This window comes from Sceloporus undulatus, chromosome 3 (genome assembly GCF_019175285.1).
Source record: "Sceloporus undulatus isolate JIND9_A2432 ecotype Alabama chromosome 3, SceUnd_v1.1, whole genome shotgun sequence".
NCBI classification, from domain to species: domain Eukaryota; kingdom Metazoa; phylum Chordata; class Lepidosauria; order Squamata; family Phrynosomatidae; genus Sceloporus; species Sceloporus undulatus.
In genome coordinates this window covers 100,779,850-100,806,439 of record NC_056524.1, presented here as the reverse complement: position 1 = coordinate 100,806,439, position 26,590 = coordinate 100,779,850, and the positions used below count along the sequence as shown (strand labels likewise).

At 39.5% G+C, this 26,590-nt stretch overlaps 1 protein-coding gene across 1 annotated transcript in view; it reads left to right on the top strand.

The window, feature by feature from the left end:
- Window positions 1-26,590, top strand: part of AFF3 (AF4/FMR2 family member 3) — a 299,241-nt gene that overhangs the window by 210,235 nt on the left and 62,416 nt on the right. The window contains exon 8 of the mRNA XM_042460463.1: window positions 13,681-13,721. Within this exon, the coding sequence (XP_042316397.1) occupies window positions 13,681-13,721 (41 nt within the window). The remainder of the gene's footprint in view (window positions 1-13,680; window positions 13,722-26,590) is intronic.

The window sequence follows — 26,590 nt, the reverse complement described above, 5'->3', positions numbered from 1 at the left end:
TGTTCTAAATTCCAAATCTCAGAAAAATTTGGATTAGAGAATCAATGAACTCAAACTTGATTCTAAGAGGAATTGTGAGACAAGCGAGAGGAATCATGAGACTCTGGTAACCATCTCTGATAAATTGAGATTAAGCAGATTTAATCATAGTGAGGAACAGAAAGTGGGATTTGATTTGCTAGATGGGATAGATTCTCTGGAATTAAAGCACGGGGGGGGGGGGCATTTTAGAGCTCAGAAAAAAATCCACTAAACAAAGAGCTTTAGCCTCTCTTCTTGCTCAAATTCAATAGACCAAAATACATAATCAGTGAAGACAGACAAAAAGCTCCACCAGAGAACCAATCAGATCTCTGTTGCTATAACATGAAAAGACTTCAAGCTATAGTAGCTCTGAAATACTCTGCACAAGACAAAGCCATCATGGCTCTTCCAATCTTAATAATAAATCTCACAAAGTACAAATGCAAGGAAGCCATTTTCTTTTACAGGAAAGAGCATAGGCAATTGATAAATACAATCAGAAGACATCTTCCTGAATGATTGTACTAATCACAGTATGTTCTGGTATTTTATTTGATATTATGGATATGAACACTGCAGAAAAACCCAGGTTATTTATGAACACTTTTTGCAAGTTAAAATGTCTGGCTGTGGCACCTACATTGCAAACTACCTGACAGAATTGTGCAAAGCATAGCAGATAAGGTCTTATTTATTCCTGATTTACAATGTGCTCAGTGTGTCAAGCCTAGATTAAAAAGAATATGAAATATTTTTTTCAAAAAGGAAAAGGGCACAGTTATTAAAAATGTTTTGTTTGCTCAGGCAGTTGAAAATGATGGTTTATATGAGCTAAAGCAAATGCAGCTCAGGCAGAAAAAGAATGAGAGCAGACTTTATGTATAGCAAAGGTGTCTTAGATATCATGATCCAAAACTGTTCTTCAACTAAAAAATCAGACCCTGGCCACAGATATCAAGATAAATCCACCTTCAGTCCTAGCAGGTTCATAATCTGTGTTGCAGAAAAGACAGCTAATCCCTCATTTCAGGCAAAAACTGATAGAAGCACCAAATACTAGATCTCCCATACAGCATCCTATGAAGCCCCTTTAATATGCACTCACATTACAGAAATAGATATGTTTTAACTTTTGTGGATAATTTTTCAAGGTATTGCCTCACCTACTTGCAGAAGAAAAAAGTCAAGGCTAAAATGTGACATTGCCATGGTTAGCACCAAGTTTGAGAGTGAACTGGGAGTACCTCTCACATCACATTCAAGCTTTTCTGGAAGACCATGGCATTTGCTACAGATAAAGTGTGAGCTACTTTCCTGAGGAAAATGGGATTGCTGGGAGTAAATGAGATCTCAGAGATGGCAATGTGCATGCTGGCAGATGCTAACCCCCCTAGCAGTCTCAGGTGACGTTACCATGACTGAAGCATATTTCCAGAGTAGATTGCCAACCAAAGGCACCACACAGACATCATTTCAGTTGTGGAATGGCAGAATGCCAGACATGAAGAACATTAGAATTTTTGGCAGCACTGAATATACATACATACCAAGATAAAACAGATACAAGCTAGACGGCAGAACAAAACATACTATTCTAATTGGCTATGATCCTAACCCCATACCTGGCATAGTTTGAGATGTAGGGTTTTTCAGCAGAAAAGATAGCATAGCCACACACAAACACAGAGGAATGGGATTAAGTTAAAATTGTAGGTTTGTGTAGCTGGTGAGTACTTTGGAGAGAGTCTTATCTGTAGCTGATAAAAACACTGTTTTGATATAAGAGAGGAGAGAACTATAGTGGCATCAATTGCAACATCCCTCATAAGTCAAATAGGAAATTGTGGATATTTATTGGGAACAGAGCAAGTGAGGAAAACATTAAATCAACTTTCCCATGTGGCATCCTCCTGAAACTGGTTGTGGATGTTCACTGATAGACCTGCTATTTAAAGGTCAAAAAATCACACAAGGCCATACCACACATTTATCATTACATTTAATTTGACCTTGTTATGTTTCCAAGCTTTAAATGTGTGTTAGAAATATTGAAGGACATATTAAACCAATACCTTTAACTTGTGAGGCTTTATAAAATTACAACAGAATTATTGCTGCAGATGTTAAAGTTACCCATCACCTAAACCTTAGCCTTCCCTAAGGACATATTATCTGATGTAAGTCTTAAGATGAAGTATTTTAAATCTCAGCATTGCAGAACCAGATTAGCTATGACAGCTTTCATTAATAGAGTCTTAGCTGCAATGCATCTAAAATTGGCTAACAAGATTTTAATAGAAGATGAAGTTTAATGATTGCATTTAATGATCTCAGCAGCCACTGCCCTTTGCAGCAGATGCTCATTATTTTTAAAAGCCTCCTTGTGTGACTACTGCTGTATGGTCATGCCCCAAAGAAACAGTGGAAAGACAAGCTCTGTAGTGCTGTGTGTATAACACAAAGAGGCTTGATTTGAATATGCTTCATTGAGATAAGGTCAAGTGTATATTCCACAATAAGGCCACTGAGAATGCAGTGCTTATAATAAATTATGCAAAAATAAGTGCTGGAATAAAGTTGGCAAGGGAAAAGAACACATGAGTCAGGGAGTAAAAGCAGGGCAGTTCACCATCTACTGCTATTCTTTCACTTTTGCAAGCCACACAGAACTGAGCAGTGGAATAGCACTGTTTGATACATCCACCTAGAAGGAAAGGACAAAGTAGAGAAGTGGCAGGAAAGAAGTAGCTGAAAAGATCAGAAGGTGCCCTGTGGAGCTGAATATCTACCCAAAACCTCCTCCTTCCCATTCCTTTAGCCGATTCTGTCATTACCCTGAGTCAGATGGTCACCTGCAACAGCAAGACGTTGGAGGAAACTTATTTTGCATTCCTTAAGTTGGCCTGCTTCAATCAAATGCATTGAAAGACACTGTCCCATCACTAGTATCAAAGAAACATTTAGCTAATGTCAGTCCTGTTGGCTTTTGAACGTGGAGGGGAGCTGAAAGAAACCCAACTATCTAAGGCAGCAAAATATCTTGGGACAACTCTGTGCCTATAATTTCCCAATAATTTGATAATACTTAATTTAGTAGAAAAAAAGGATTATGAAAAGTGCCAACAAGACCTCTCCAAACCAGATGAAAAGATATTCATGTGGCAAAATGAGATTCAGTGTAAGGAAATGCAAAATGAGGCATATAGTCGGCATATAATGCTTTGCTAGTTTTATTATTAAAACAAGCCAGACATGATTTCAGCAGTTTTATTTCTGCTGCAAGAAAGTAAATTAAAACTGTAGTTTTTTGAAGACTTTGCACACTTTGCAACTTATTCTGCACAAAATTAGCATGGGTGGGTTTGTGCAGAAACTAGCATTTTCTGAATAGAACATAGGATTTTCTGCACAGAAAAACAATATCTCTGCATATCAGAGTGGCCATAAATGTGACAAAAACGCCTCCAACGCCCCTTACAGGGTATAGGAGGGCATCTGAGAGCTAAAAACAATTGGGGTAAAATGGGAGTCTTAGAGGGCCCTACGGGATCTCAGAAATTACTCTGTAGACTCCCTCTGCTCTAGAAGTTCCAAGTCAAACAATATTTTAAAGTATAGTACTTCAAGGCACAGTTGGTGAGAAAAGTTAGTATTTCATCTTTGGAGTGAGGGTTATTAGACCCAGTGGAGGCTCCCTCCCCCCATCCCCTGAATTTTGGGGACAGCTAGGATCAAAAGAGAGACAATGCATTCTATGTGAATAGTGAGAGACCATCTAGCTCAGGGGTAGGCAACCTGCAGCCCGCGGGCCAGATGCGGCTCGGCGAGGCTTTGGGACCGGCCCCAGCCTGGTCCTGCCGCCGGGGCCTTTGGCATCTCGCGCGAGGGGCATGGTGGGGCAATTGTCTATAGAAGCCTCAGAAACATGCATTTATCTTAACATTTTTTTAAAAATCAGCAAATTTTTCGCATGTTCTCCATTTTTATTTAAAAAGTGCCCTCCATTTGAAAATTTTGTCCTACATTTGTCCCAGTTTATTTATTTATTTAAATTTTTTAAAAATTATTTAATTATTTATGTTTTGGCTTCGGCCTCCCAGTTGTCTGAGGGACAGCAACCTGGCCCCCGGCTCAAAAGAGTTGCCTACCCCTGATTTAGCTAGACTCAGAGCTAGGCTACTGCCTCTTTTCCACTTGGGTAACAACCCTAGTGCTCCAATTCATATTTCTTGATGTTAGATCTACTGTTTGTACAGCAGCCATGTGGCTAGCAGCAACTACCTCAGCGGTGCCCAATTCAACACCACCTTCTACTTTTCCTCAAATATAGCAGTGGCCCAGACATATTCCTTCCTCTTGCCCATGCTGGCCTGATAGCAAAAGGAAAGCTGGCTGGTTGGCTGCTCAGTTACTGCTTTTAGGGTGACCAGGTGCAAAGGGAGCAACAGTTGAGCAGTGACTGGGAAGCCAGTTAAGCGACAGCAAGAGACTTCTCAGTCGCTGATTGGTTGCTGCTCCCTTTAACCTATTACTTTGGAAGCGTCAACTGAGCAGCTGGCTGAGCATTGACCAAGAAGCCTCTTGCATATGCCAGCATTGCATCAAAGCTGGTTCGGCCTAAAGTCTTCCCAGTCATTGCTTTACTGGTTAGCCAGTCACTGCTCAACTCCTGCTCAGTTGCTGCTCCCAAGGATGATTAGGTGCAAGAGGAGAAGCTTCTTCCCAGTGTGGAAAAATTCTCACTCCTTTGCTGGGGCAGAGAATGGCACAGCTGGCTTCCCACTTTTCTCCCCGGTGAGGAAGAACTCTTAATCTAAAAGAGGACTCTTTGGAAGAATCAACCTCAAATACGCTTTCCCTAGAGATGTGTCTTCCCCACACAGCTTTTAGTCATCCGTCATCCCCCCATGCACACACACACAGCAGAAGAAACAGTGTTTGTGTATATCTCCTCTCAGCCTGCCAGACAAAAGAAGCAGGAGCAGCAGCACATCTCCAACCTAGTCCCAGCAAAGCTCAAAAAGCTTAAGCAGGGTCCCAAATAAGAAAGCTCCTTTTTGTCACCCCTTTTTCCCTGCCATGTGCTCTAACTCCTCATCCCCACCATGATCTAAAAAGGCCACCAATTTCCCCTTGTCTTTCCTGTGCACCAGTACTTTGACGGAAGATTCCTCTGTTGCCCCCTTTTATTCTCACTTCCGCCTTGATCTTTCCACCACTCCTGGGAGGGGAGGGGGGTGTACCACTCACTTTTAGACTCACTGAGCTAGAGGCAGTAGGAATTTTGGTTATATTTTATAACCCTGCAGTTGTTAATTCTATACCTGAAAGGGACCCCAGGCTTCTGTGTTTTTTTGTTTTGGGTTGTTTGGTTTTTACTAAAATGAAAACTCCCTTTCCATAGCTCTCCATTATATATCACTGTGCTTAGATCCCACAAGGTGCACTTTCTCTAGGCTTAATGCATGGAAAAGTTTGGTGCCTTCATTTTACCAGTTATTCCAAATGGAATCAGAGGGAGAGCATGACAGCAAAATTTCTGTTCAGTGGCAAGAAGCTACCTGAAAGGGGAAAAGGTGATGATGTTAACCACAATGAAGAGAAAGGGTGAATACATGGGTAGGAGATGGAGACCCCTAGCAGCTAGATTCTGCCCCTTGGCTCAAGAGCTTTGGAATGAGAGCAACTGACTTGCAAATATAGGAGGGAAAACAGAAAAAGGAAGCAATATTACAGGACAATAATACAGAATATCATGGAGGAGAGCATGGTGTTTATCGCACGGAGGAAATCCCATGCAAAAATTCAGGAAAAATCTGTAAAAGTGGGTTGATTTTCACATGACTTCATTGTTAAACTAATGTCAACCTGAATAGAAAATGGAGGAGAAGTAGACAAAAGCTGCTCCTTTTTACTTTCAGAAAATCCCGGAAGTAAAAAGGAGCAGCTTTTGTTTATTTTCCATTGAGGTTAACACAAGTTTAAACACAACATGTGTGAAAATCAACCTGCTTTTGTGGGGTTTTTTTATCTTTTAAATCCCATTTTTGCACGGAGTTTCCCTCATGTGATAAACTCCCATGACTAGCTGGTGAACACTCAGCAAATGAGTGTTGCAAACCTCACTTTGATTTCCCCAAACAACTTTGAGAACTTTTACAGCTGAAAAATGACATATAGACAATATTGTAAATAAAGAATTAAATATGCATTTCCTCTTTCTCATTCCATTGGTGCCTTAATATTGTTTACTGCTGAACTCCTGAGCTGAGGAACAGACAGTAGCACAGCACAGGAGAAGTCCCCAGAAGTACAAACCAGCCATTCATCATCTCCCCTCTTCCTCCATTTGTTTTAGTTGTGACATAATCTTCCCATACCAGGTGACCCTAGATTGGCCACTCATGGGATACTACTAGTAACTATGTAAAAGGTGAAACCATGTCTTATGACCACAGAGTCTGCACACAGAATACACATGGAAATCTTGCTTGTTTCTATAAATATGGTACTGGCCCAGTTTATATCAACAGTACAACTTGCTTTCTACTTAAATGATCAAGTGCAAGAAATATGTGGTCATGATATAAACTCTGCAGGCCTATAGTGTGAACCCATTCACTCACCCACAAAAAAATGAATAAATAAAATTTCATTCCCTAGCTCATTAGTTTACTCCCTGGAGAGGGCTGTGTTCTTTTTTAAAAGACATTAGTAATATTGTCAAATTGTAACCTTAGTGATACAAAAACCCATTTAGCATGTAGTCTCTGGCCTTTATATTAACATTTTAAACATTCTTCTGCTATTGTGATAAGAAGCAGGGTGCCTCTGCTTCAGCAGCTCCTTTCAGCTTGCTCTATGCGCTGCTGTACCTTATTACCTTGAAGCTGCTGGCTGTTCATTGCCAATTACTATGGAAGCCACTTAATTTCCTCTTTGATTTCCTTTCACCAATGGATTGCAACTTGTGACACTTTTGGGTAGTTTGTTTTACCAACATTGAAACCTGAATATGTGTTGATTATGCTCCTAAAGTCTGGCTTGTGGCAATAAAAGCTGTGATAGAAGATGCAATCTCTAGAGAATGAGAATCAGAAGATTATTATTGCTGTAAGACTACTTGCTTTGTCTCATAGATTTGAAGTACAGCTAGAACTTTTCTTGAATGATTAATAGACTGAAAGGAAATCAATGGACTTAGTTCTGAATTAATCTGTATTCGCTAATGGGGAGAGCAAACGAGGGAGACAATCATGTATCTTACAGTTTATGGCAACTGAAGTATTGAAGCAGAAGAGCTCACCCAGAATTCTTTGTATTGTTTTTCCATCAGTGCCATTTTCCTTTTTTGTTTCTAGTACTGCAGCCTAATTAAAATTCATTTGGATAAAATATCATGCTACAATAACACACAAACTTCCTGAAAAGAAATTTATTAGTTTCAAATAAATATACTAAGCCAGAAGAAGTTATAAACAAAATTTCCAGGCACTAGTTTTAAATGTGCTTTTAAATGTCTTTATGAAACTACTGGATAAAGTCTTCCAGCAATTTGGACTAAAATGTCATAAGCCAACCTGATGATGCTTCTACCACTCTGCTTCTCATTTTATCTTCGAATCTCAAAGCAGAGGTGGAAAGAGGTGAACACCTTTTGAAAAGCTTTAGAAGGATCCTTCTGCCTCCAGCCATTTACAAGTTGCATGTTGAGGCGAGTTAGTGTGTCTTTTATTGCCATGTCAAGTCCTGGTAATGTCATTGAAGTGACTTGAGTCCAATTTGAGATGCAAGGGGCTCTATAGCTATAGCAAAAAGCAATTGAGAAAGTGAATAATCCTGTTTATAGTGTCCAAGATGTCATTGGCATAGAATCCCACTGATTAATGTGAATTGTTGCCTGTGGTCCATTATATACATTGGTTACAGTCCTCAAACATTTGTCAGTGAAGTCCATTTTACTTAAAACCTCAAATAAGTAATGACCATCCTGTCAAAGGCCTTTAAGGCACTGAGAGAAACCAAATATATTGAAGAATGTGGCATGGTAGAATGGAAGAACACATTGTATTACAAAGTCTACCTGAGAGGCACCTTCCCCCCAGCACGAATCCTACTTGATCTACAGCTGTGTATTCAGTAATGAAAGTATACATACATGCAACAAAAATTGATGACAAGAGTTTCACATCTTGGTTGATTAGGGCAATTGGATGATATGCTGAGGTTTCTAGTAAATCTCCCCCTAGTTTGGGTATGGCAATAACTCTAAAGATTTTCTAGCTAGTTGAAAGGTGGCCACCATTCAATAATTCATTAAAAAGATTAACCAAGTGTGGGGATAATTGATAATATAGTAATTTGTAGCATTCACTGAAGAATCCATCTGGCCCTAGAAATTTCTCAGCTTTTTTGATTACCAGTTTTAGTTCATGAAGTAATATTGGTTGGTTAAGTCATAATTTATGTGTTTCTCCAATTTTCTTGGTATTTAAAGTCTTAATAAATATGCCTTATTTTCATATGATAATTATTTGTTTTACATTAAAGATAGCACTTGTGATATCATCATACTTCCTACATTTTCCCTAGTGATACTGTATCACTTCCTTGATACAGTTCAGTTATTAAAGAGGCTTGCAAGAAAAGATCTAGGCCATAACTTACTAAAACTGGTCAAGTTCATAGTGCTGAGCTATAAAATAGAAAAGTTGCCCACTGGTTATCATTATACTTATATGACTGTTTTCTAGTAAATTCCAGTCTTTGTTCCAGAATAGTGGCATGTGAGCAGAATGAAAAACAACATCATATCTGAATGTGCTTCAAAGATTCAGAAAAAGGAGGGATCCAGTGAAATATTTTAACAGCAGCAAATGCATAGTAAAGGTGAAAGTATCTTTAAGTTTAGATGTTCAAGGATTTAGTTTGCCATGCATTTGTAAATATCCTATTTCCTGAAATCACGTAAATGAAAATGCAGCTACTGTATTCTGTTTCCACATGTCATCAATTTTTCATTATAGTTCTTAAACCAAAAAACATACTGCCCCCCACCACACACACAAATCATTTAAATACATTATTTTATGTTAAAATGTATTCAAGGAAGCATATTTTAGGGTACACTTTGTTGTTTAAATTGCAAGGTAATTTTTGAATAAAAATCATACAGTTATTTAAAAAAAAATAACACGAATTTCCATGGTTTGGGGAGCAATTCTCTATCCCTGCTTCTCCCCAGGGGGGTGGCAAGAACTACCAAGATTGCCAGATTTATTTATTTATTTATTTAAAAAACTGAAACATCCAGAAGTTCAGTTTGCTTTTAAAAGGCTGATATTTTATAGTAAACAGTGCATGGCCCTGTAACCTGTTTAAAAGCAGAATTGTTTATACTGGGGGCTTTGAGGACAGGCAATTGCTAGGAAGACAGTTGTTGAGAGGTAGGGTGTTTGGGTCTGCTTACAGTCATGGGGCTGTACTTAGCCCACCCTGCAATAAGGAGTGCAAAGTGATAGATCAAGGAAAGATCCAATCCTCTTTGCACTCAATCTTTAGGGATTCCCTTAGATCCAGCTCTCCAGTCTGGCCTTCAGGTCCTAATGCAAGATCTTATTCTAAAAACAAAATAGGTATTGTTTTTTAAATACCCTTCAACCAGCCAGAAGCCTTGACTATGGATTGCGCTTTTCTAGAAGAGATGACAAATGTTTTACAGAGGCAAGCAGCAGTAATAAAAAAAGGATTTCAATTACCCTGACATCTGTCACTGCTAAGAATGGAACATCCAGGTTTTTGACTTGTCTAACTACCTTCATTCTAAGAAATCAGAAAAACAAATAGGACAACCTGCTGTCCAGGGTCATTTCACACTATATAGTTAATTAATGCAGCATGCACACCCCATTACATACCTTTCTATATAAGCACCAATGCTTTTTCAAATAAAAAGATATTTACCTGCTGGTGGAAGGAGAACAGGTTGGGAAACAGCCTAGTCTCTTGAGAGTTCCATAGCCTGGGAGCAACCACTGAGAAGTCTTTTTCTTATGTCCTCACTGAACACACTTGTGTTCACACTGTGAAGATAGTGGGTCCATGAAAAAGCACAATTCCAAGGACCAATGTAGACAAGCTCACATGGGAGAGATCTTTCAGAAAGTCTGAATCTAAGCTGCATAGGCCTTTATAAGTCATGACCGCACATCAGCTACTAAATGATATTAAGTGAATCATTAAGACAAATGCCAGATACTTGTCTGCTCAGAGACTTAGGGGGCAGTGCAGAAGGCAGTTACCCATTGGTACTTTGTCAGACTACTAACACAGTAAAGCATGTTTAGCAGTTAACTGTAGGGATAGCCTATATATCCTAAAGGTACAAGATCTCTTCTGATCTTGGAAACTAAGCAGGGTCAGCCCTGGCTAGTACTTGAATGGGAGACTGTCAATGAATACAGTTGGCCCTTGTTATACGCTTGGGTTTGGTTCCAAGATCCCCAGTGGATGACAAAATCCATGGATGCTGAAGTCCCATTAAATATAATGACATAGCAAAATGGTGTCCCTTATAAAAAATGGAAAATCAAGGTTTGATATTTGAAATTTATACTTTGTTTGAACATTTTCAAACCATGGATGCTTGAATTCGAGTATAAAAAATCCGTGTATAAGAAGGGCCGACTGTACTAGGTGCTGTAGGCTATATTTCAGATGATGGAACTAGCAAAACCACCTCTTCCTAAAACCCTATGAAATTCATGAGATCACTATAAATCAACAGGTGACTTAAAGAACATACACAACAATTAAAGCACTATGGTTCCACCTTGATTGTCATGGCAACATCCTATGAAATCTTGGGATTTGCAGTTTAGGCTTTTAGAATTTTCACCCAGAGAGCTCCTCTAGTACTTCTCCAAACTAGAAATCTCAGGTTTCAGTAGGATGGAGCCATGGAAGTTAAAGTGAAATCATAGGGCTACAATTGTGAGCTGTAATAGGGATCCTTGTCTTAATCCTGACCAACAGGAAAGTACTGCTGGATACAATAAAAAGGGCAGACATTTGGGGGTGGGAAAGTAACCATGCCATTTTGGTGTTTGCATTAGCAAAGACTATGAAAAAAGAGCTTAGCTGTATCTGTATAGTAGGAAGACCCAGATAAAAGTTTGGTGTGACCCCATGGCTAGAAACTTGAAGGAAAAAAGAGTTCAAGTAGGAGAGGAGGTCCTGAAAATTGAAATGCTGAAACAATAAACTATTCCCTTAACAAAACAAGTGCAAAAACAGGTGGTACATGAAGGAGCCAGGGTAGCTGCACTCTGATGAACTGTGACACAAAAGCAGCATGTGGAAAAGATGGACATAAAATCAGAGGACTACAGCAGAATAGACTGAACTGGTAAATATGATACCAGCAGGACAAAGACGCAGAATGAGTTATGACTTGCAAGGGATGCAAAAAATAAAAAGGCTCCCTTTGACTGTGTTAAAAACAAGGAAAGCTACTGCTTAGTGAAAAGTGTGATTTTAGCAGGTGATGAAAAATAGAATGAACTATTCAATTCTTATTTTCCCTCAGTCTTCTCTGAGAAGGGGATTTGTGTTCAAATTTGTGGCAGAAGCAGAAAAAAATTAAATAAGGAGAGATTTGCTGCTGAGAATAAGTGAGAACATGGTTAGAGAGCATCTAACTTCTTTAAATGAGTCTCAATGGCCAAATGAATTACATCCCCAGGTGCTGCAGGAGCTTTGGACAGAAGACAAATTAGTTTATTAAATTTACAGAGCCTATACTGAGCAGGGGGCTGGGTAGAGGATCCCCAAGGTCTCTCCCAACTCTGCAATTTTATGAAATGTTTATATGGCAGTTGTCCAGGCTTCCATTTCAGATCTGTAGTGTGGTGTACTGCATAACTAAGGAATGATCTGTAGGAAATCAGGGCATTTATTCTCTAGGACAGAGCTTGTAATGTTAAGTTTGAAAATTAATTTGATAATGTTAAATGTTATAAATTAGAAAATTAATTCACTGCCATGAGCACTTAACTTTTGCAATAGTTTAATTAGTAGAGTTGTCATTAATTAAGTAACTGATCAATACTTTAGAGCTGGGCCAGATCATTGAATTTACAGAGAATAGATGGAGGCTGTCAGTTGTGATTGTAAGGAAGAATATTTTGATGCCCTATCTTTACCTTCAAAATGACTCTCTTCCCTCTTTTTAAAGTTGCTTTCCTCCAATCTAGAATTTTCCCCAAACTGTAAAACTCAGCATTTGATTATTCTTTGGGACTAGTGGGAGTCCAACACATCTGGTAAATGTCAGGTTGGAGAATGCTGCCCTAAAGCCTAGAATCATGTCTTACAAACTCAATTCATCTTTCATCTCTCTTTTCTTTTCTCTCCCACCAGGACATACATTTACCTGAATCTTCAAAAGATTTGTTCACTAAAGTGATTAATTTCAGTTAGAGGGATCTGGTCCATGGCAAATTCAGCATCTTTACCACTCCTATTTGGGCCGGTGTTGAGGTGAATTGGGGCCCTTGGCGTGTGTTTGCCATGGCCTCGGGCGTACCAGCTCTGGGGTGGCCCCAATCCACCCTTTTTGGGCTATCTGTTCCAACCCCCAGGTCTTCTGTGACCTGAGCACCAAAGAGTTCACTACATCACAGAATGACATAAAATGGAAAGGGAATGAACAAATATGCCTATGATGTGCTCTTTAGGTGTAATAAATCTATTACAAATAAGTAAATATAGTAAAGGGTCATTATTTTTTATAAAGACATTATACATCTTTGGCTGTAATGGGCATCTATGTATGGCCCTCTTTTGTACTAATTATTTTTTCCAAAGGGAGATGTGAGATTTTAGAATACATGAGGTTAAAGCCAAGGCCAAAATTATAGCCAAGATGATCATAACATATCCAGTTACTTAACAAAATGAAACCATGTCAGTCCTTTCTATAAGATTTGTGTAAGCAAAGGGACAATAAAAAAAAATGGGAAGCTATTTAACTTGATGAAGCTAGTTTACTGGATGTTTTATTAAATTTGAAAAGCTATGATTATTATTCCACAAGTTAACACACCAGCATACTAACATACCACCTTCAGTAGGCAACAACTGAGAGGTAGAGTACATCAATGGCTCATTCATCTGTGCTCAGTACAGTCAAAACTTGCCAGCAACAAATCACAACAGTGCCTTAGAAAGCCTGCCCTGCAGCACTTCTTTCACAGTTTGCTAAATGAACAATTCTTTAACTACAGATGATCCAGGGACCCAAATCTGTGATGTTTCTTTCTGTGGAAGAATGGGAGGAGCCTAATGGTAAAGCCGATATTGGGAAGGAAATTAATTCTTGCAAGGATTTTTAAAAATCTCCTGAATTTGATCATTCAGATTTAAAGATCTGTGCAGTGCTTTAACAGTTCTCTGGTTTTATAGCATACTTAGCAAAGTGTTATTACATGCTGTAGATGGAAAATATCCATATGGATATGGTCTTGCTGCTACTTGTTAATGCTTTATAATTTGGACACGTGACAAGAATGCCTGTGACATATTTTTTTAAGTGTTGATTGAGCTCATATTTTAAAAGTCATAGTATAAAATAAACATCTCTGCCCTTCCTTCCAGCAGGCAGCACAGAGATCTGCTCTCCGGGTTCTATCTGACAGGTACATTTTGTCATTTTTATGAACTATAAATTGCTTTATGAAACGCTGAGCCCTATTTATTGTGGCACATAACTCATAATCGGATTTTGTCCCCAAAGTATCTCCGAACTGGGATGTTAAACATTTTGCATGCTTGGATTTGTCATGCATGCGTGGAGTTTATTACTGGTAGGGAGGGGGGATCATAGTCTTGCTGTATTTCATATGGAGTATTCAGAATCCCTTGTTGTGGCATGAAATGAGAGATATGAAACTGCATGAATGGTGCAGTAAATTCTGGAGTTTAGCATTTGTTTGAGATACATTTACGCTCATTTCGCAGCACTAAGTATGTCATTTATTTCAAGATGTACTCCTTTTCACTTTTCCATTTTAGTTTATTTGTTTTAATTGGCAAGAATCCCTCCTTTCCAATAAAAAACTGTTTTTTTATTCCATTTCATATAAGGTTTGTTCTCCCTCCTTTGTTCTTTTTCATAACGGCTCAGATTTCAACGATGTTAAATTAATTACTCCCAATTTTGCTCAGTCTTTCTAAAGCAAAACTTCTAAAATCTATGAGGTGTTCAGTCATTTTCTTTAGTAAGGCAAACAGGGTTGAGGCTGTGAGCCACTAACTAGCCTTGCATTAAAGAAACTCTTGATGAAAATGAAATTGCTGGAATTGTAAAAGCAGCCTTCTAACAGTGTCATGATTTTATTTCAGGCTTAGGAATGGGAATGTTGTTATTGGAAGGTATATTTTATAGCACCTCTTTTGCAAACACACACACACAAACCAGCCTGCTAGATTTATATTTATCCCCAAATGAGATACTGTGTCATGCAGACTGACACAAAGCAAATTTCCCCATGCCTTCTTGGCAGGCATTGCAACCCTTCCACCCTTGATTCCTCCCGCCTCCCTGAGAATAAGCAGTAATTGACTTTGTACGGCAGCTCAGTCAAATGCTTCTCCAGAGCAGAGGCTGCTGCCACTTAGGATGAATTATATGTTGTGCATGGGTGAATAACATTTCTTTATGGTCTGAGGCTGAAACCATCAAAAATATCCCACCTCCACTGACAACCCCTGTTCTGTTCAGACTCTTCTCTCCTGCTTTCTGTTTTTTAAAAAGTAGGAAAAAATAACCTGTCTCTGCAAACTTATCAAAAGATGAATGCTTTGAGCTGTCTTGGCCAGTCTTGTGGAGGGGGAAGAGTACTAGGAGATAAAAGCATCTGTGATAAATTTATGTGGTGTAGATCATGAAGAAAAAAAATCCAGATTTTCTTTAGTAGCATTGGAAACAGGACTAGACAAAATTAGCTTCCATCACCCACCATATATAAACATGCCATGGTTTGTACGTATACGTGTTACATGTTTATGCCTACTGGACAGTATGTAGAGGAAAAGAAAAAACCCTGGAAGTTTTTTTGGCACACTGCGGTGCGTGCACAAAATGTGAAATATGTCACACAGGAAGAGGATAGGTAGAGGAGGATGTTGTATCGCTGCAGCAATAAGAGCCTTGGCCCAGATAACCAAAACAGGCTGCTTATGCGTACGGATATGGTAGCACTGGGACAACATAGCAGAAAGCGGCAGAAGCCCATATGTCCAAGGATGGCACATGGCTGGCAACAGCCATATTGTTTGTGTCAGACTTCCAGCCCAGCTCCCTAAACTAAGGATTGTTAAATCTGTCACACATGACATCACCTAAGACCCCATTTTGCTGCTGCTGAGTTTATTCCATTCTAAAGTCATAGGTTGTATCTGCACTGCAGAAATAATCCAGGTTAACATCACTTTAACTGCTGTGCTCAGTGCTATGGAATTCTGGGAAGTATAGTTTGGTGGGGCACCAGAGCTTTCTGATCGAGAAGGCTAAATTTCTCACAAAGCTACAATTCCCAGAATTCCATAGCATTGAGCCATGACAGTTAAAGTGGTATCAAGCTGGATTATTTCTGCAGTGTGGATGCAGAAATTGGAAGTAATACCAAGATCCATGTAGTCCAATCCAGCACTGGAATCTATACCTAAAGCATCGCTAAGAATTGACCACCAGTCTCTGTTTGGCAGCCTCCAATATATGGGAGTCCACCAACTTTGATCAGATTGCATTTTTCCCCATTTTACATATTTATGCTTTTTAAAATACATACATTTTTTTGCAGTTTTACAAATGTATGAATTTTGGCACACCATGTTTCCCTTCTAGATGATGGGATGAAGAATTGTCATGTACATTTCTCCTAATTCATGTATTTTGTACATAATTTTGCCACATTTATACATATTTAAGGTTTTTAACTTATAATTTACTATTGGGGGCCACTTTGAATTCTTCTGGGGGGAAAAGGTGAGCTTTGATGTTTTTAAAGAAACAAGGCACATATAAAAATAAATTTAGAATTAGAAATAAACAGCTAGAACTGAGACTTTGACATTCAAAGAATAGATCAAGGATTTTTTCCCCACCATGAATTTAAATGTATTACCAAAGCTGTAAATGTAGCTAGAAGAGAACATTGCTGAACAATTTCCCTTCCCCTGGGTTTCAGCCAGGAGTGGTTTTCCCTTCTTCCCCACTGGTTCGAAGACAGTGCTGGGGTTCATTTCTGCCATCACGTGTGCCCATATAAGTCAGCACTGTACAGCTTTGGCCTCTTTCTCTGCTAGTGGCTCCATGGGACACTTTTCCCTGCTCCATGCTGTGTTATGTTACTTCAGCTGTTGATCTTGTCCATTCACTTGCTATGTGTTATTAGTTATTATTCTTGTGGGGTGTGAGTACTCCAGTAGGTTATATGCTTCTTTAAGGAATTCCCAGAGTCACTGGATGGTGAAGAAATACCACCCGTATTCACGTCATTGACAATCACCCCAAGGAGAGAAGAGAGCTCATTCCTTGACCCTAGCAATATCCCCTTTTAGGAATGCTAGCCAGTGCCTCCCTTGGTATACTTTGGGACCTTCTGTTCTACTTCATTAAAAAACAACAACACCCAGATGCTAACTTATTCCATGATGCTTAGATCATTACATATTCCAGTTGCTTATAAAGCTGTGACCTTGTTTTCACCAGTACTTAGGTGAAAACGTAAATAAACCTTTTGGCTGAAGAGCGGGATATAAGTAAATATTATTAAAAATCATGTTGTCTATTTACATGAAAGAGGCAGGGCCTTTTCTTCTGTGCACAATTTCCCCATTGTCTCTCAGTAACTAGAGTTAAATGCCTAAACTCCTCGAAAGTGTTATGATGTTTTTTCATTCATATGATATGTGACAAAGATCCATACTATTAAAGGGGCAAGGAGGATGGAGTCCCAGCCCCTACAATGATGTGCAGCTTCACCCAGCCATATCCTAGATTCCATGTGCCATGAATCAAATATATGAAAATATATGGGGTTTCTGGATAAAACAGATTATCTAGATCTATTTCAGTTTGGCCTCAGATGTGGCTATGAGTTAGAGACAGCTTTGGTTGCCTTGGTGGATGACCTATGCAGGGAACTGGATATGGGGAGTGTGTCTGTGGTAGTCCTGCTACATCTCTTAGTGGCTTTCAATTTCATCAACCATGCTAGTCTTCTGAGACGCCTTTCTGGGATGGGACTTGGGGGCACTGTTACGCGGTGGTTCTTGTCTTTCCTGGAGGGGCAGACCCAGAAGGTGGTACTAAAGGACCTGTTCAACTCCTTGGCTGCTGGTCTGTGGAGTCCTACTGGGTTCTGTTTTGCCCCCCATGTTATTTAACATCTACATGAAACCACTGAGAGATTTGGGGTGCGGTGTCATCAATATGCAGAAGACATCCAACTCTATCTGTCCTTTCCATCTGAGTCCAAGGAAGCTGTCTCTGTATTAAACCAGTATCTGCCATCAGTAATGGACTGGATGAGGGCAAACAAATTGAAACTTAATCCATACAAGGCAGAGGTGTTCTTCATCAGTCATAAGGCAGATCAGGGAACAGGGACTTTGCCTGCATTGGATAGGGTTACACTTCCCTCTGAAATCTCAGGCTCTCAGCTTGGGTGTCCTTCTGGACTCCACTCTGAGCCTGGATGTTCAGGTTTCATCAGTGGCCAGGAGTGCATTTGCATGTGCACCAGTTGTGCACATTCCTTTGGATGTCAGATTTGGCTACGGTGACACATGCCTTTTGGACTACTGTAAAGCACTCTACCTGGGGCTACCTTTGGAAGCTGCTTGGAAACCTCAGTGGGTTCAAAACACTGTAACCAGAATGCTGACTGGAGCCAATTATAGGGAGAATATAACTCCCTTGTTGAAACAGTTTCACTGGCTACCGGTTCATTTCCAGGCACAATTCAAAGTGCTGGTCATGACTTATAAAGCCCTATATGGCTTAGGTCCAGACTATTTGAGAGACCGCATCTCCCCATACAAACCTGCTAGAGCCCTACAATCTTCAGGAGAAGGCTTTCTCTCAGTCCCATGATCCTTAAAACCCACTTGTTGAGGACACGAGTGACATTCTTCTTGGTGGCTGATCCCAACCTCTGGAACTCCCTTCCACAGGAAGCTGGCCTAGCCTCCTCCCTGCTGGCCTTTTGCTAGCAAGTAAAGAGACTTTTATTCAGGCAGGCTTTTTAAAATCATGACAAGGTGGTTTTTATATGGGGTATTGTTTTACATTATGTTTTTAAACTTTTGTATGTTTTTAATCTTAATTTTATACTGTTTTAACTGAACTATTTAAAAAAAAACCTGTTTTTAAAGTGTTTTGATTTTATGAGCTCCCTTTTGGGGAGAAAGGTGACATAAAAACGGAATGAAATGAAATGAAATGGAATGGAATGAAATAAATAAATAAATGGTTCTCTGGGAAGATGGCAAATGTCCATGATTTATGGGTGTAGTTTTTCCCTTATACGTGTTCATATCCACTGTATATACCTCAGGGGCGTGGGCAGCAATATAGGCTACTGTCCCCCTTATCTGGAAACCCACCCACATGTAGAATGCATGAAAATAAGTATCATATCTAAATAATCAGCCCAAGTGCAGAATCTGAGTACTTTTAATTGTTACTGTTGCTGATTCTTGGGTAAAAATAAAAATACTTCATTATTATACAGACCCATCTTTTGCCTGTTTATTTTCACTAGTCCTCAGGGAAGCCAAGTAGGCAGTCTAGAATTAATGTGTATGAACCAGAGAAAGCTGTTGGCATCCAAAAATGACCTCTCTGTGTTTTAGTGAGATGACAGACATAGTGTCTCATGGTGTGTAAAATATGTAAAGTACTATGGGGAGGTAGAAAGGTGTATGTGTATAGAATATGAATTGCTTCAGCATATTATTAACCTCACTGGCTGTGTAGTAAATAGAAGATAACTGTGATCAAAAATGAATTTGTGCAATTTATCAAGCTGAGCAACTGTGCATTTTGCAGTGAGTCAGGAAGTCAATTCCAAAATCTAGGGCAAACAGAGCAATAGGAAATTGCAGGGACTAAGAAGTTAATCATACCTTTGGACTGCTTTCATCATTTCTGAAAGACAGAATCAGTAGAGTCCCAGAAGAAATATTTCTTGCAGCAACTGATCAGAAAATAATTCTCAGCAAGTCTTTAAATAGCATTTGTGATAACGTTTAACTTAATGGGACTAAGTCGTTTGATAAATTAGTTGTATGTGTATATATGAAATGCAGACAAATATTAAGGGTATAGCATTAGGAAGTCCAAAATTATAATGTGTTCGAAGAAATTCTGCATGTAACAATATTAGGAAGATCAACATGGAACTTGGAAAGCAACTGTGGCCTGTTACAGACTGCCAAAATAAAGCTGCTTCGGGTCTCTTTGGAGGTATTCTATTTAAATGATGCATGGGTCCTAAGAGTCCGGAGGTCGCGCCAAAGCCACACTCCATTCCTAAGCACCGGAGTGCAGCTTTTGGTGCAGCTTCCGGATTTTTGGGATGCATGCATAATTTAAACAGCATACCTCCAAAGAGACCCGAAGCAGCTTTATTTTAGCAGTCTGTAACAGGCCTGTGTGTCTTTCTGCAGTAACCTGTTGGCCTCCTTTAAGTAAAGAAGCTTTTTAAAAAAAGAAATTCACACATATTTAAATGCTATACATTTCAGCTGATGTATATGCCTGTGATCTAATAACAATATTATTTTCTATTTCATGCTAGGACAATTGTTCATACTCACATTTCCAGCCCTTAACACACCACATGTCTTGAGATCAAGCTGTATATGGGTTGTTAAATGCTTACTGCAAATGCTTGGCTCATGCATGAGAAACCATCTGGTTTGCTAATGAAGAAAAATATTTCTGTTTTATTGTTAGTTTTTGACACTTGAACATTGCATTGCCTCTGGGTAGTGAGAAAGCCATAAGACCCATACTACTTTCATCTTTTGTAATGGCTCCAAGTAGCTGTTACTCCATCTGTTGATAAGGGCAGTTCTGCCATTCAGTACTATCTTCTGGAGGTGGTTGCTCCAAACTGCAAAAGAGGGAAGATAAAGAACACAACTTAACATATCACCACTCAGTTCTAACCTAGTGGTTCTGCAACTGTATACAGGTTAGGTTCAAAATCCAAAATGCTCCACAATCCAAAATTGTTTGCATGGGTGGCCGACATAGTGACACTTTTGCTTTTCAGTGATTCAGTGTACACAAACTTTGTTTCATGCACAAAATTATTTTAAAAATATTATGTATTAAATTATTTTCATGCTATATTTATAATGTGTATATGAAACATAAATGAATTTCTTGTTTAGACTTGGTCCCATCCCCATTGTGTGTATGCAAATGTTCCAAAATCCCAAAAAAATTGAAATCCAAATACTTCTGGTCCCAAGCATTTCAGATAAGGGAGATGCAACTTATATATCCATTCTTCCATCTTCCCTTTATTTATGCCCATCTTTAATTGCAAGCTGTGACTCTAGGCTGCTTATAAAATAATTTTTTGAAATACGTCATATACAAGCGAAGACTGCCTACCGTTATTTTATTATTGTAGTATTGTTTTTAGATTTTTATCGTCTGTAATTTTAATGGATGGAATTGTTTAATCCTTTTTGGGGGGGAACTGTATACACTGCTCCCTCGGGTTACGAAATTAATTTGTTCCGCGGCCGCTTTCGTAACCCGAAAAGCCTTCGTAAGCCAAATTGCCATAGGCGCTAATGGGGAAAAGCCGCGTTTCGTGCGAAAAAGCGCCGAAAAGCACCAAAAAATTTTTTCGTAACCCGAAACAAATTCGTAACCCGGAACAATTATTTCCAATGGGATTTTTTCGTATCCCGGAAATTTCGTAACCTGGGTATTTCGTATCCCGAGGTACCACTGTATATTGTATTTTTTTTAAAGGTTGTACGTCGCTTTGATTGTGGAAACAAAAAGCGGGATATAAATTAAAGTTTTATTATTATTTATTATTTTTATGTCTTAAGTAGACTTTGCTGTTGCTACTCAGACAACTTTTGTCAGAGTTCTTTATCAGGTGGTTGCACTCCTCCCCACCCCACCCCACCCCCCCAATCTTTGTTCATGCCTTCATCATCATGATGACAGCTGGATTTCAATTCTGGTCTTCTTTAGAAATAAATGCCAACACTAAAATGTGAAAAGCAGAATCTGATGGAACTTCACATCTATTAGGAGCCAATAAGATTAGAAGTTTGCAAATCAGAGATACAAATAGACATGTGAATGGGATAGCTAATATATTTATAGTAAAACCAAAAACAAAGCAAAAAAAACTCCTTTGGATATGTATGGTCAGGGTGTTTCTTTACTACCTAGCAGGTATGATGAATCTTTGGTTCAATGGCCTAATCCAACCTGCAAATATTCCTCACCTGGGAGTTCCCTCTTTGAAGTCCCTTGCTAAATCCATCTGCTCCCAAACTGATGAGGAAACTGCATAATCCCATGGCCCCTGTTAACTTTTCTGGGTTTAAGATTTACTAAAGATGTTGAGAAATCATCACAGAGACCTTCCAAATCATGTACAGTTTGGCTCTAAGAATCTGTTTTTTAACAGCAATAGCATTTACATTTCTATCACACTTAATAGTGAACTCAGCACTCTCTAAATGGTTTACAAACCCTAAGCCAATTGCTTTCAACAAGCAGGGTACTCATTTTATCAACTTATGAAAGGATGGGAGGCTGAGTCAACCCTGAAGTCCTGGGATTGAACTCACAACATTGTGGCTGCAGTACTGGCATTTAACCACTGGGCCACCAGGGCTCCTTTTAAAAATGTCTTTCTTAAGAGTCAAATGACATAGGATTTTATCACACGGGGGGAATCAGAGGGAAAATCAGGGGTTTAAACTATCATTATCCTGGGAAAGTCAAGCGATTGTGGGAAAATTTTCACACACATCATTATTGAAGAAGACTTATCCTGGGAATAACCAGGTAATAACCAGCAACAAATCATTCACAGGATTGCTCTGTGAATGATTTGTTCCTGGTTATTACCTGGTTATTACCAGGATAAGTTCTCTTTAATTGCAACATCGTGTAAAAATCTTCAGCGTGATGGTGCGACTTTCACAGGATAATGACAGTTTAAACCCCTGCTTTTCCCTGCGTGATAAAGTCCTTATTTTATAAGGAAACCAGGTGGCAGTACTGTTTCACTCCAGAGCAATGCTGGGCAACTGTGGCAGGTCTGGGGGCCATTTTTCTGTCCCTTAATTTTCTTGGAGAGCACTGCAACCTGTTTAAACAGTGAATTTCCACTCCAGGAGACTTCCAGGAGAAGTGATTTGTTAGAAGAAGGGCATTTTAGTGAATGTGGATGCACTGAGAGGTGCAAAAACAGGCTTGAGAACCACATTTGGCTCACCTATATCAGCCTGCCCCCCCCCACTCACACACACACATTGATCAATATGAGTTCCAGCAGCCAGCAGGCGTGATCTACTCTGATTTGCTCCAGCAGGACAATGACATCCAGCAGGGCAATGAGGCTAGTATTGTAGTAAGGCAGCCCCCACATGATTCACAGCTCACTGACTCAGTTACCCCCAGCACTGTAAAAATAAAACACTTGAAACAGGGAAGGCATTGGAAGCAGAAGAAACAGGTTTTAAAAACTGTGATTCAAATATTGAAAAGCATACACTTATGATGGAAGTGGAGAATAGCTTTACAACACCCCCAGAATAGAAGATCAGTACTGCATGTAGTGTTAGTGGTGAGTATCACATAATCTTCTTTACCCCACACAAATACAACTAATCTCCCTACACATACACATGGGTGTTTTGACTGAATATTCAGAGAAACTTGGGGCCCATGTGATAATAATGTAGTGAAGCAGCAAAAATAAGGGTAAATGAGAATAGGGTTGCCTGATCTCAGGGCCTGGCTCTGAGCCTCTGGTTTTCATGGGCCAAATCAAGGCAAGAGATGAAGATACAAATTCTCCAGTTTTTATGGGCTCATCTCCAGGCAAAACTAAAAGGCTGTGTGCAAATCTCCCACAGCTAGTAGAGAGGTAGTTTGCTAAAATTGCAAGGCTTGATTGACTGGTTACAGCAACTTGCTAAGACTTTCAAGAATCTGTGTAGTTAGGGGCTGTACAGACAGCCTGCAGCTGCTCCTTTTAGCGCCAGATTGGGGCCACAACAACCGCATGCCACAGCCCCAATCTCACCTTTCCATGGCACAAAAAAGAGCCACAAAAAACGGCTCCTTTCTGTACCACAGAAAGGGCGCCATAGCTACCAGCACCGGGGGTTTTCAGCACATTTTGCACTGTATCATCTAGACGGAGAGCCAGAGGAGTGCCTTGACGCCACCCGCTGTGTGGAACAGTTGGCGTCACACCGGCCTGGGGGCGGAGTTGGGGGATGCATCATGTGAACACCATGCCCCAACTCTTCCCCCAGGCTGGCCTTAGTGGCCGGTCTGTATAGCCTATTAGTTAGATGCCTCCTTTCCTCCCAATTCTTGTGGTGCCAGGGCTGTCTTCCACTCTGCTCTATATCCACTTTTCTAGAAAATAATTGAGCAAGTAGAGTAAATGTTTCTTATCCAATCTGTTTATGTAAGTGAGAAGGAATAATCCCTTTATTTCACCTTGAACAGCTACTTCAGTTAAGATTTCTGTCTTAATTTCAAAACAGGAAAATATGTTCTCCCTCCCAGTTTGGGTGTTTGAATAATATGCTATGAGCAACTGTGGTTGGTATCAATGCATATTGCTTAATAACATCTCCAGAGGTCATTCCTAGGTTTCAGGTTTTTGCACTGGATCTGGGATGATCTTGAACTGGCAACCCTAAAAGTAATAGTAATGTTTTCTGTGTCATGGTGCTTAGCCATATTTAATCCCCATGTCAACCTTCTCCATTGATCGGTAACTACTCCTTTCTTTCTGCCACAAACACTTCCCTTTCTTTAAGGGGAAAGTTGCTGTTACAGCAGGCTAGTCTACACTAAGGTCCAAAGTCCAAATGGATTCCTGCCCCCATACCTGCTTCAGAAGCAACCCATGTACATTTTTCTCTCCAGGGATATTGGGTAGATTGTCTACACTACCTGTCACTGTGGAGTTTGGGGTCTACCACTCCTAGTTTGGGGTCTGCTGAAACTGCTCCCTGTCACACCACCACTAACACTGCTGTCTTCACCACCATCACCACTGCTGCCCCAACTGCTGACCCCATGACTGCTTTATTATTATTATTATTATTATTATTATTATTATTATTATTATTATTTCTACCCTGCCTCTACAACAAGATCGGGGCAGCTTACATCAATTAAATCATACAATACAATAAAATAAATCCCACTATCCCCTCCCTCCTTAAACTAAATCAACATAATAATTATAACATAACAATAACTATAATAAATATAATTAAAACCATTAAAACAATCACAAACGGGAAACAGGATATCATGGGGTAGTCACTAGGATGGTCCATATCAGTGGGGCAACTGGGTCAGTTATTCAGGGAAGGCCTGTTGAAAACAATCCATCTTGATAGCCTTTTTAAAGCCGTCAAGGTTGGTAATATGTAGCATCTCCTCCAGCAGGCCATTCCATAATTTGGGAGTGGCAGATGAAAAGGCCCTCTGGATAACCGCAGCCAGCCTGGTCTTTGTAGGCTGCAATAATTTTTTCCCAGAGGACCTAGATATGCAGGGCGGATTGTATGGAAGGAGGCGATCCCGCAAGTAGGCTGGACCCAAGCCATGAAGGGCTTTAAAGGTCATCACCGACACCTTGTACTGTGCCTGGAAACTAATAGGCACCCAGTGAAGTGATTTTAAAATTGGTGTTATATGGTCATCTCTAGATCTCCCAGTGATCTACTCTGGCCACCATGTTTTGGACTAATTGAAGTTTCCAGACAAGGCACAAGGGAAGCCCCATGTAGAGTGCATTACAGAAGTCAAGTCGTGAGGTTACCAGTGCATGTACCAGAGTTTTCAGGTCTCCTGGCTCCAGGAAGGGACACAGGTGGCATATCAGCTGAAGCTGATAACAAGCACGTCGCATCTATCTGGGTTGACATCTGAAGCAGCGAATGCAGGAACACCCCCAAACACAGACCTTTACGGTTCTCTGCCCAAGGGAGATGGTCAGAAAAATGTGCCTTTTGTCAAACTGGAAAAAACTGTTTGACAGAAGGCATACTTTTACAACCATCTCCCTTGGGAAACTAACAGAAGTGCTGTGACAGCATGTGGAGAGGCATGGAGAAAGCCACTCATTTTGGTTTTCTTTTTTTCATGCGATAAGGCTCAGAATCACTTTGATTAACACAATATAACTAAACATAATAATTTTAGAGTATGCATTTCTAGTGTTATTTAAATGTTATTCATTCACCATTCAATAGGATTCTCCCTCTTCTTGCTAGTATTTTATACGTAGACAATTAAATTTTGAAAGTATTAAGTTTTACCATGTGAGATGCTTTGTTTTGTACATCAAGATGCTGTTCTATTGGGTGGATGCATTTCATTTTCCTATTCAGAGAAACGTAAGTGCATAGACATACAGTTCATAAATTACACTTCTTCCTTATTGACAGGCACAATAGGAAGTAATTGTAAAAATGAAAAACAGTCTATCAAAATATTTATTGTAAACAGTCTTGGAGGACTATGATTAAGAGCTCTGAAATGAATCAGATGTGTCCTGGTTAAGAACAATTTTAACAAAGGTTTCTTTTTGAAATGATATACATATCAGTGGTTAGAGGCAGAGGGAGTTTTGGAGGAAGTCCCCCATCAAGGAGTGGGACAGCTCTTCTAAGCAAATTATTATTTTGTTGATTGTAATGTAATCCTGTATTTCATTTATTCTGCCTTTTCCTCTTTCAAATGCACAATAAAAGGCATAGTAGAAATGATGGTGCTTACTGTAGCTGTCTTAATGTTGCTGCATTTTATGAACCCCATGGTGATTCTTATTTCCAAGGCTTCCTCTTCCGCTTTCCATCATTTCCAGTGTTTCGCTCCTTTAACTGTTTCAGTTTCATACTTCCTAAGGTTAATGTTTTCCTCCTCCTTCACACTCTCTTGAATCCACTTATTCCACTTCCCCCTCCAGCAACTTGATGCATTGGTAATTTTCTTGCTCAGAATCTAACTCTCATAATCTTGAAAGCCTAAGAGTCCTTAGGCATTTCAAAAACACAGTTTAAGGCAAATGAACTAATATTATACGGTTGGGGGGCTGGGAAGGGATTTGTTTGTTTTTACTGTATTTTTATTGTACTTTCACTGTTGTTAGCCACCCGGATTCCTCGTTGATTGGGCGGCATACAAATAAATTATTTAAATTATTATTATTATTATTATTATTATTATTATTATTATTATTATTATTAT